At 35.6% G+C, this 12,128-nt stretch overlaps 1 protein-coding gene across 1 annotated transcript; it reads left to right on the top strand.

Moving 5' to 3' along the window:
* The first annotated feature begins 7,018 nt into the window (after positions 1 to 7,018).
* On the top strand, positions 7,019 to 11,616 carry LOC113347151 (type I inositol polyphosphate 5-phosphatase 4-like). Its single transcript, XM_026590747.1, has 14 exons — positions 7,019 to 7,583; positions 7,673 to 7,760; positions 8,049 to 8,117; positions 8,260 to 8,347; positions 8,450 to 8,554; positions 8,664 to 9,459; positions 9,577 to 9,764; positions 9,869 to 9,977; positions 10,075 to 10,223; positions 10,351 to 10,602; positions 10,684 to 10,814; positions 10,952 to 11,024; positions 11,152 to 11,264; positions 11,361 to 11,616. Exons 1-10 carry the CDS (start codon positions 7,554 to 7,556, stop codon positions 10,574 to 10,576), a joined length of 1,848 nt encoding a protein of 615 aa, XP_026446532.1. The 5' UTR covers positions 7,019 to 7,553; the 3' UTR covers positions 10,577 to 10,602; positions 10,684 to 10,814; positions 10,952 to 11,024; positions 11,152 to 11,264; positions 11,361 to 11,616.
* Positions 11,617 to 12,128: the final 512 nt, after the last annotated feature.

The following is a 12,128-nucleotide window of genomic DNA, read 5'->3' as shown; positions in this document are numbered from 1 at the left end:
TCAAAGATCCCAGTTGCCAAAAGTTCCCATTATATAAACATTCAAAGCATAGGTTACTGTAGGTTTAAGCTAAGATAGCTTTGGAACCAAGAAAACAATATTCACCGTTAGATGAAAACTTTGAATCTCATTCACATAAATAATCTATACCTTCTGGTTAGGTAAACCATAACTGAGCTGTGTACAAAGACTATGTCCAACATGGTTAGCCGAAACTAGACGGATTGAACTTAAAATCTTAACACTCATTTTCATGAACACAAATACATTGATCCTGAGTCACAATTATGTGATCAAATAAGTCTAGTGTTTTATTGATAATTGGTCAAATGAAAATTATCACATAGAAATAATTTAATCACAATTAAATTATAATCGACATAGTTGGTAAATGCACAAAGTACAACTACATGAGTCGTTCGTGAATCGGCTGAGTCATGGTATGCGGACCGGTTTGCAAACTCATGAGAAATACTGAGTTCCGGAGTTGACAAAACTTTTTCAGTTCAGATATACTAGTTTGTAAACTTAGGAGCAAAACTGAGTTCCGTAGTTGACAGAGTTTTTTCAGTTTGCGAACCGGTTTGGAAACCTTAAGACTTTACCGGTTTCGGAGTTCACAAAACCTTTTCAGTTTGCGTACCGGTTTGGGTACTAAACTAGTTCAAGAACATAGAACTGTATTGGTTCGCATACCGGTTTGAATACTTAAACCCGGTTCTCTTACGACAGTTCCAAAATGGTTTGCATAAGAATATGCATACCTATCTGGATCACGAAACAAACATATTTTTTCCATGATGTGCATATGAATATGCGTACCACACAAATTTGTAATTCGATATATAGCTGCTCCGCTAGGTGTATGAGTACATGTATTCAGACTTCTGACAATTATCTCAGTTTGTAAGACTGATAACACTGTCTTGTATTCCGAATATAGTAGTTTTATATTTTTCTCTAAATCAATTCGAAACATTCCTGAATAACATCAATGACACATATCACAGTTCCAGGTTATTTTCGAATGATAAACTTGAATCATGATTTTGGTTCCGAACAATAAATTGTTATCCACTGAAATTGATCAAGTATGAACAAATGTTCAATAAGATTAGCCATTAGTTTCGAGAAATTCGTAAACTAAATAATTAGTTCTCGCCTCGAAATTCTTGTCTATGCAATCTAGTCTAATTAGTTATGCGACAAACGTCTAAAAGATAGAAAAGTGAATATAACTTGAGAAATAGGTGGTTCAGTCTTCACTTAACTTTTGTTGATGAAGTTCTCCAACAGCTTCGGTTGATCTTCGCCTTCAAGCGGTAGAACGCAAATGATGACTGGTTCTTTTCTCAACTACCTCTATCCTAGACTGAGACTTAATTAATTGTAGACTAGAAATCAAGATATAGTTTTGACAACTAAATTTAACAACAAGCTTGAGATAGTAACACTTGTGAGTTCGACCGAGCAATGCTCTAACAAGACTTACCATCACCTATCATAACTTGCTCATTACCATCAACTCTTCTGTATTAGTCAAGATATTTTCATTATCTGAGTCAGGTATCCAAATAGGTCGAGTCTCATTGGTACTCAAATGATCTGTAGAATTGGTTGATTCAACTTCTTGAATGGTAGAGGTAGAAGTATCAGTCCAAGAATTGAATACGAGATAAACAATTTTCATTTTTTCAAAAGATTTTTTTCATTGCAACCGTAGGCGCATTTTTAAAAATAAAATATTAACATACATCTACTTGCAAAGTGACCTAACCTATTGCAGATTGGACAAGTAATTGTTGAGTAATCTATATTTTATTTATGTTGTGGATTAAAATCACCCTTCTTGAAAGTATTACCTCCACTGCTATTATAAGAAACATTACCACCACTATTACCAGTATATCCTTTTGGAGCAGAAGCAAGTATAATGACTGGATTGCATTAGAATTTCCAACATAAATATGAGAATTTGAAAACTTCTCAACAAAAACAGCTGAATTTGTAAGATATTCCATCAGAGGAGAGAATTGTGTTTGGGTCTTTTAAGCATTGTTCATGGTGGATTGATCTAGATCGATGTTCAAAAAAAAAACAAGTGTAGTTTCTCTATTTTGAATTGTAATAACAAAATTTGAGTATTCTCTCACAAGTACATACAATATATACATGACAAGATTTTCATTAGAAATTGGTTCACCAATCTGAGCGAGTGAATCAGAAATAGTTTTGATTTGATGAAGAAAATCAAAGATACTGGAATTACCTCTCTTGATTGAATGTAACTGAGACTTTCTTGTGAAGAATTATTGAGTAAAAATATTGGAAATATGATTATATATATCTCTAATAGTATCTTTGAGAAACAAGAGAAGGTAAGAGTTTATCACTGATGCTAGATCCAACGAAATGATCCATATATGTCCATTCCATATATAAAGAGAATTTGCAGTTTGCGCATTGTTATAATAAAAAATGGAGATTGAGGTTCAATAAAACCATCAATGAAGTCAAGTATGTGTACGGATCAAGATTGGCGAGATCCGATCTCTCTATACAAGAAAATTTGATCCATCAATTTTATAGAGATAAAACTGGACATGTTCTAAAATGAAAGTTGAGGAAAACTATAAGAAGGTTATGGAGGTGGTGGTGGAGGTGTAGTATGAATAGGTGGGAAATTCAGAGTATTGTCTTGTAAATTTTCTTGTTGTAGTTGTTATTTGTGTTGTCAACCGGGGAAGAACAATGTTGTAAAAAAGTGATTGTTTTTTTTTTTACAGATTTCAATGGAGGGAGTCATAATTCCCCCTTTTGTTTGATACCATGTTGGGACAGCCTTGATTTGTATTAAATAATTTAAGAAATTTTACAACAAATTTGATATAGCTTTATTATAGCTATAATACAAGAAAGCTTAAACAGTAAACAAGACATTGTGAAATGAAAGTAACAGTTTCTGTTACAATGAGTTGTACACGGGGACATGAGGAAGCTGCCTATTTGACAATATTATGAGACACAGACGGACTAGAATTCGTGTTATGCCATTGTAACTAAAATTTTGTTCCATTACTCAAACTCAACAATGTTACCATAATCTTACCATTGAGATAACTTTTTTGTTAAATGATCCAAAGTCTACGAAATCGCTCAAAATTTTCTGTGTGAACCAAAATTTACTTATGCACGAACTGACACTTCCAGACGACAATCCAAAATCATTCGGGATAATGCAAAATCTGTTGCGCAATGCAAAATATGTTACCCAAAAACCGCTAATATGAAAATTTTCTGTTTCCCAACGTGACCCGAAATTTTCTTTGTAACTTAATATTCATCAAGCAATCCGAAAGGTTTCCTATGGTAATCCTAAGTTTACTTTGTGACCTAAAGGTTTCCTAATCACCTTAAAATCTGCTTTGTAAACAGAAACTCTTACATGATTAAAAATTTTTCTTTCTGATATAAGAATTCAGATTAGAACTTAAAACCTGCCACTTTAAAACAAAATATTCCTCGTGACACAAAATTATGCAGTGTGTAGCATAACCTAGAATTCGAGGCATAAATAATACCCTCTCACCTAAATTTTATCTCGTGACCGAAAATTTAACTTTCCTTATAAACTAAAATTAACATTTGTCGGTAATATCTATATTATGCATAGAGTTTATATCGTTACCTTATTTATCGGGTGTTAGTCACCTAATCCGCGCCGTGACCCAAAAAAACAACAACTCGTCACTAGATTTGTTGTATGATCCAAAATTTATAGTATACCTTAGAAGTTAAAATCTTCGTAACAAAATACTGCAGTCATCAGCATGAATCTTTCCCATTGAGTTGAAATCTATTGATAGAAACCTGCTAATGGTGGTGCATTTTCTGTTAAATCAACATATAGAGCTATTTTGGATGAGAATCGGGAAGTCTCTAGTTTAGTTACTCCCATAAAATGAAATTCCATGTGGAAAAATAAACTTCCTATTAAAATACAACACTTCTAATGTAAATTTATTCACAAATGTTTACTTGCTAGAGACAGGCTTGTTAGGCATAATAGCCACACAACTACATCTTGTCCTTTATACGCTAATCATTGTAAATCTCTACGACGTCTATTTTTAGATTGTCATGTATCTGCTAATGTGATAAACGCCATTGACATGAATCTGTTTCATAATCTTGCAAGTCAGTTGGTTTCTAGTTGGTTCGCTTATGACTTGCAAGTCAGGTCTACAAATATAAATCTATTTTACTATTTTTGATTCATTATGTGGGAGATATGGAAACATAGATGCTCTGTGGTATTTGAAAATTTGCAGGTACATTGTGAATCAATAATCAGAAATGTGAAATCTCACATGTCTGATTGGCAGAGAAGTCAACTCAATATGAACCATCCCGACTCTCATGTTTGGAAAAAGAGCTATTGCAAATGTGATAAAAATCAATTTTGATGCTGCATTTGTAAGGCTAACAACAAAGCATGTTTGAGACTAATTGCTAAGAATGATGCAGGTACCTTCAACGGAGCTAAAGGTGCTCCAGAAACAACGTAGGACCCGAACAAGCTGAGGCTTTGGCAGCGACCTCATGGGAAATAGACAAAGGATTTCAAAACATCCAATTAGAAGGAGGTTGCCGAAGAGTAGTCAATGCCAAAGGAATAAGCGGCGAATTGGTTGCACAATAATATTATCCAAAATTATCTTTATTTCTTAGAAAAATTTGAAAGTTGGAATTGTGATTTTGCTCACAGAGATACAAACAATGTTGCGGATTCAGTAGCTACACATGTTTTATCTGTTTCAAGTATTGTAGCGTGGCAAGAAAGTAGGCGCTTTTGGTTGATTTCGGTTATAACTGATGATTTAGAATCTATGTAATGTGTTATCTGAAATAAAATACCCCTTTCATATTAAAAAATAAAGTTCAAATGTACACTACTTTTATTTTCCATGTCAAAAAGAAATTGGTTGTTTTGTACAGCCAAATTTAACCTAAAATTCGGTAAAACTAAAACTAAATATGGGGATGTTTCCTCTATAAATTTCGACATTCTAAGCTTATCTTGTTTGGTTCTTATTACATACCCTTATTAAAAGTCCTTCGGACCGATTAATGCATGTTCATGGCAAAGATTTGTCCTTGGTTTCAACGTAGTTAGGCTCAAAAGTACGTTTAGCTTAATTATTGCACCACCCTTCTCCATTTAACTAGGCAATTGAAGAATGGGGGAGCCTCCTTTTGTCTAGTAACTAAATATAAGAACCAAAGATATCCATAGAGCATGTTCCAACATGGTTGCCAGTACTAAATATCATCCTCTTCGATCAAATTAGTTTCGCCTAAAGTTCCGGGGAACCCTACCAATCGTACTTGCAATAATATCACAAAAATGCAGACAGTGTGTGTCTCACTGAACCAGAATATAATTGTAGTCTCCTTGTGTAGATTTTATTTATGGCTATTTAACGTCTCACTGAACCAGAATATAATTGTTGCCTACGCGTGACTGGCAATGTATTTTCAAAAGATCTCATTCATCTGGCTCTTTCGTCCACCCTCATGACCTACTACATGTATGGCTCCATTTGCAATTAACAAACTCAAGTTAGCAAATGAAAGCTTGGTCCCTGAATAACATTATTAAAAAGTTTAAAACAAAACAAAACATGTTAATCACTACTAATTACGCATGCACTGAGGAATTTTCAACAAGATAAATACAGCAACCACGATAATCGAATGCCACATCATTGCAATCAAAACTCGTTGACAAGTTGTAGTGACCACTGTTTGGGGCCCATTTGCCATCATATTTGCACAAGACGAAGAAGAAGAAGGTCTAAAGGGTAAGATGGAGATTAGATAGTGCTACCTCATGGGACCAAATATGGGTTAATGCGCCGTCAAGCGCATTTCATGAACCCTAATTACACTATATATTAAATTAATCTAACACTTGATTGCTAAAGGGTCTCCGAATTTATGAAAATCAAGACAAAGGCAATTAAGCCCCGAAAACACACAGTCTTCCAAATATGTCTTTTAAGCTAAAAAAATTTCAAAATCCAAACCAAAACTAAAACTTTGTTTGCAAAAGATATAGGAGTAAGAAGAAGAATCCCGATATCAATGCAATCAAGTATTTCCCAATAAGGGTAAAGAAAATCTACTGCATTACAAAGATAGAAAGTTAGATTGGTAGAGCCATAGCTTAAGACATAAAAAAAATAAAAACAAGAACCAAAGCTTAGGGCAAGTAACATGGCCTAGACAATCAATCTAGATTAAGCCAAAAAGAGAACCTTGCCTAAAACAAAATCCATATTTTCATGCAATCTTAGCTAGTAAAAAAATACATTGATTGACACACCAAACAATAAAGGTGAAATGTAAGAAGAAGAAGAAGAGTTGTTGCTTTGAGAAGATTCAGTTCATACACCAGTGTAAAACTAACTCTCAAAATAATCAAAAATCATAATCTTACTTACAAGACCCCTAAAAGCTACAATTGGTATGAGCCATTAAGAACCACTTCCCAATGCAGATAAAGGGTTTCTTGTCCAAAACATTCCTTACAATCATCTAAACAGTATTAATGAATGAAATCAATATAGGTTTATAGACTTGTTAAGAATTTATGAAAAAACACAAAAGAAGATACAAAGAAAAGAAAGGAACAAATCATCAAACTCTAGTACATGATATACTACATTCTCTCTTTAGCTTTATTTATATAATTGAATTTTTTTCTTCTTTAATTACTTTTTCTTCTCTCATGGTAGACCAAATTTGACAAGGTACACAACTTATAGGGTAATAAAAGATGACCCCTCCTGATCGCTTTACTGACCCATAGTCAGTGCTACTACTGCAGCAGCTCCCTATTTTTTTAAAGAGAGACTAGTATGATTATGGGGGAGAGGGGCATGGCAGTTTTGTATAGTAGACAACAACAATTGTGCGTTTTACTGTTTAAGTTTCTGTTTTTGAAGAAAAATACATTGAAAAATAAAAATTCAGTCTTAGATTTCTTGTAAAAAGGCCTTGAATTTGATCTCTCTCCATCTCCCCATCTCTCTAGCAGTCTAGCTTGCACTTTATTCTCTTCAAATTCCACAAACACTTTGGAGAGAAGCCTTCTTCTTTCTCTTTCTTTCTTGCTCTTTATTTTCTGTCTGCTACATTATCTTCTTCTACCTTCAGAATCTCTCATTTCATTTCTTTTCTTCTTTGCCACCAATTACACTGTTCTCTTCCTCTCTGTTTTGCTCCAACTTCTTCTTCTTCTTCTTTTTCTTTGATTGGGTTTGTGTTTCTCTAAGTTTTCTATTCTGGGGCACGGGCACTTTTCTTGTCTTGAAATTACCTATTAATTGGGTGATTGATCATTTTCTATAAGGAAGGTTTTAGCAGTCAAAAATAGAGAAAATTTCTATTCGTGGGCACTTTGTTTTGAACTAAATACACTAGCTTTTCTTGTATTACTTCAATTTCAAGAGAACTGGAGATCTGTATGAAGAAGAGTTGTTAATACAATGAGAGATGGGTACCAGAAAAAATCCAAGGTTCGTTAGACCAAAACTCATTTCTTTATACAGTTTTATCTCATTTTTTAAGACAGCTTCTAAACTTCTTCTTTTTTGTGCAAGAGTAGCTCTCATGGTCTAAGAATCTGGTTAGGAAATGGTTCAATATCAAGAGCAAAGCTGAAGACTTTCATGCAGATGATGTTTGCTATGGAGGTATGGGCAATCTTTGTTTTCCCCTCTTTTCATTTCTATTAACATTTTAAACATGTTTTTACTTAGGGTTTAATGTTAAGAATTTAAGATTGAATTGGATTTCTTGTCTTAGCTCTATGTGTTTGTCTTTATGCTTGTTTCATTTGTATTCTTCTGCAGTAATGATTGTTGGATTTTGTTATAACTTACTGTAAATTCAAAACATGCCTTCTTTTTGTTTTACTTTGAAGGATGCATTGATCAAACAACAGCAGCTTTAACAACTTTATTATGTTTTTGCTTTTTCAGGTGGTGATGGAGAGTGGAGAAACAGCTTCTCAGAAAGAGAGTCTTGCACAATAAAGAAAAGCAAAACAGGTTCAGTATTCTCATCAGAGACTCTTCTAATCTCTTTTGCTTTTGGACCGGTTGCTTATGACTAACCCCACTATCAATGTATCAAACACTTTTGGTTTCCTGGATGATTTTGATTTTTGTTTTTCCCCAAATGTATGAACAGAAAGAATGGATAGACGGAACATTGATAGAGTCCGGCGAGCCAGTGTTGATTTTGAACCAGCTCAAGTTATTGACATTCATAACTATAAGTAAGTTCATGTATATGTGTATTTTCCTCTTTTATGTTCAATTTGTTAACGTTTTAGTTAAGATTTTTCGCTTTCTGATTTTCTTCAATGCTGGTGGAATAGAATCTTTGTAGCTACTTGGAATGTGGGTGGAAAATCTCCACCAAGTTATTTAAGCCTTGAAGATTGGCTTCACACATCACCTCCAGCTGATATATATGTTTTAGGGTATGTTCATTTGTTTATCATTTACGCTTTTATCTTCTTATGTTCTCTAATTATGCTAAGTCTGTCATGACAATGAGGTAAAATTGAGTACTATCTATTGGTTTCACAGATTTCAGGAAATTGTTCCATTAAATGCTGGAAATGTATTAGGGGCAGAAGACAATGGACCTGCGAAAAAATGGTTGGCACTTATTCGGAAAACCTTAAACAATCTCCCTGGCTCCAGTGGTAGTGGGAGTTGTTATACTCCGTCTCCCATTCCTGACCCGGTTGTAGAGTTGGATGCCGATTTTGAGGGATCAACAAGGCAAAAGACCTCAGCTTTTTTCCACCGCAGATCCTTCCAGTCAGCTCGCAGCATGAGAATGGAACCTAAACTTGATCGTCGATACAGTGTTTGTGATCGTGTAATTTTTGGCAACCGTCCGAGTGATTATACCGGCAGCAGGCCAAGTGATTACACTGGTAGCAGGCCAAGTGATTACACCGGTAGCAGGCCGAGTGATTATGCTGGTAATAGGCCGAGTGATTATGCGGGTAACAGGCCAAGCGATTATGCTGGTAGCAGGCATAGCGATTATGTTGGTAACCGGCCTAGTGATTATGTTGGAAATAGGCCGAGTGACTTTGGTCCCAGTTACAGATGGGGTTCATCAGAAGACGATTACTGTCCTGGGGATTCACCTAATATGCCATATCTTTCACCGTCATCTTATGGTTATGGTGGGTCTGCAATGGACGAGAGAGAAAGACCAGCAGGGCGTTCTAGGTACTGCTTGGTAGCTAGTAAGCAAATGGTTGGAATATTTCTCACTGTATGGGTACGAGGAGAAATTAAAGATGATGTGCGGAACATGAAAGTCTCTTCTGTTGGGAGAGGATTGATGGGATATCTAGGGAACAAGGTACATTGTTCTTGCTCTAATGAACCTTATTTTTATTAAACATTTTTGTGGTTATCAACTTGGATCAAAATTTGAAGTTTCTAACAAGTAAAACATATTTTGCATTGGGATCTGTAGGGATCAATCTCAATCAGCATGTCGCTGCATCAAACAAGCTTCTGCTTTGTGTGTACTCATTTAACTTCAGGTCAGAAGGAGGGTGATGAACTAAGAAGAAACTCTGATGTCATGGAGATTCTGAGGAAGACAAGGTTTCCACGAGTGCAGGGAGACGATAAATCCCCTGAAACAATCCTCGAGCATGAGTAAGCACCATCTTCTTCAACTATACATAGTAACTGTTCTTGCAATCCAAATATTTTCTGTATTTCATTCGGGCTATAATTTTGTTCCTGTTATCTCTTTTTAGTCGAATCATATGGCTGGGCGATCTGAATTATCGGATAGCTCTTTCTTATCGTTCTGCAAAAGCGCTTGTTCAGATGCAAAACTGGAGAGCATTGCTAGAAAATGATCAGGCAAGTTACTTCTCTTGAGAAGTCTTCTTTCTCTTTTCGCTTTGTGTAAAGTGTGAACTTAGTTCTTAACCTAAACGTCTCATTGTTCTTCGAGCAGCTTCGCCTAGAGCAGAGACGTGGCCATGTCTTTGATGGATGGAACGAAGGAAAAATATATTTCCCACCTACATACAAGTACTCGTGTAACTCTGATAGATATGCAGGTGAAGACATGCACTCTAGAGAGAAACGCCGAACCCCTGCATGGTAGGAAACATCTACTCAAGGAAAAGATTAACACCTCAAAACATTCTTATTATCAATTATCAGGCATTTTTATTTCTTAACCCAGTTTGAAAGTGGAATTGATCTAGCTATCTATTTGTGAGTGAAGGTGCGATCGTATATTATGGTATGGAGGAGGTATTCAGCAATTATCTTATGTTCGTGGTGAGTCCACATTATCAGATCACAGACCAGTTTATAGCTTCTTTACGGCAGAGGTTCATTCGATTAACCGCAGTCGAGTTAAGAGAAGTACAAGTTACTCAAGTTCCCGTGTTGAGATTGAAGAACTTTTACCACACCCATATGGATATACTGAACTAAATTTCTTTTGACGGTGCGGGAACCTATTGAGACCACGGTACAAATCTCTCTCCCTCTGTAGACCATACCCACATATGATCTCTATTTGTGTTAAGAAATTTCTTTTCTTCATTTGTAGCAAGGTACAGAGTTGCACATTCAGGGAAATTGATGGTGTTGTTTCATTCACGGGTATTTCAAGTTTTAGGATTTTAGACAAAGTTGGGGCCAATTAAAGCTCATTGATTCTTGTATTCTTTTCCACATAAGGTATTTGAATCTTCTTGCCCATTTAGCCATTTGAATCTAATTCATATAACAGAAAGCGTCGCATTTTTCTCCCTCTAAAAAGTTGCTTGACTGGTCCATCTTCTTTGTACTAATGGTCCATTGGTCCCCAATTGCAGGTAGATATTGTTAACAAAAAACCCTCTTTTTCTCAGATGGTGATGGAGACAATCCATCCCTCATAGCAAACAGGTCAGTTGTTTGTTATTTCTTCTAGTTCCTCTTCACCGTTGGTTCACTTTTGCTATTGAATAATTCTGACCGTCTATTTTTGTTTTTCGTTTCTCTGAATTGTCTCCATCTATTTTTGTTTTGCCAGATTTTGTCACTAACTTAAACGCACAGACCAGCATATGCAATTCGTCACATTTTAACCAACAACAGCTACTTACCGATAATTTGTCCCAGGGAAGCTTTCTCATTTAAGATCAGGTAACCGGTGTTCTTAACTGAATCCTTTCTCTCATAAGCCAATATACAAATTCATGTTTCATATCTAATTACGAACAAAATTTTGATGTTTGGCAGGGACATGCTTGACAACCTTGCATCTGCCGGTAACATACTGTTTAGGAAAATTGAATATTTAGGGAAGATTAGCAAAGTAGTCATTTTTAGTTTACATTCTTTTCTTCTTTGTTGTTGTTTTTACATTCAAAGGCAGCATTAGTGGCTGATGCGATGCAGTATCTTTATCATTATGATGATTCAACAGAACTGTAAAAAAAAAGGTTAAAAGAATTTATTTTTTTTATTTTTAATCAATACAACAACAAATTTTATAGATAGCAGAGTAAACTCCACTCCAGAGTCTACAGCAAACTGCATAAGGGAGTAGCTTTCCGTTAACCCTTGGTTGTATACTGTTTACCCTGAACGTAGAAATAACAGTAACCTCCCAAACCAGAGGTGATTAATTGTTTCCGTTGCATCTTCATTGCAAATAATGCACCTATTCTCAAGAGCAAAGCCCCTGTGAGCTAGATTGTCACGTGTCATGAGGGAGTTATGCTGCATAAGCCACACACAAAAAAAGAGAGGAGAGTTTTGAAGGGACCAGAGGAATCCATAGTTAATCACAAGGAAAAGTAGAAGTGAAGGGGAGCATTGACCTGCGATTGATTTATAGCATGACCTGACTGTCACACGCCAGATGGTTCCCACTTCCATCTTCTTCATCAAGCACCACCATAGATTGACCGCTGCACAGGGCCGCCTGTTGTGTCTCCAAAGTCTTCTTCTAGCTAGGCTCTAGCATTATTTCGGTGTTAAAGAAATGAAGTCCAACAACAAGAA

The sequence above is a fragment of the Papaver somniferum genome, chromosome 2 (genome assembly GCF_003573695.1).
Source record: "Papaver somniferum cultivar HN1 chromosome 2, ASM357369v1, whole genome shotgun sequence".
Classification (NCBI taxonomy): domain Eukaryota; kingdom Viridiplantae; phylum Streptophyta; class Magnoliopsida; order Ranunculales; family Papaveraceae; genus Papaver; species Papaver somniferum.
The sequence above is the reverse complement of the archived record's forward strand: the minus strand, read 5'-3'. Positions and strand labels throughout refer to the sequence as shown.

Excerpts from the sequence above, each read along its gene's own strand:
- LOC113347151 (XM_026590747.1), top strand. The coding sequence starts at position 7,554 with ATGAGAGATGGGTACCAGAAAAAATCCAAG. Across the intron at positions 8,348-8,449 it reads ATTGACATTCATAACTATAA|AATCTTTGTAGCTACTTGGA; the intron begins GTAAGTTCATGT and ends CTGGTGGAATAG. Across the intron at positions 9,765-9,868 it reads GAAACAATCCTCGAGCATGA|TCGAATCATATGGCTGGGCG; the intron begins GTAAGCACCATC and ends ATCTCTTTTTAG.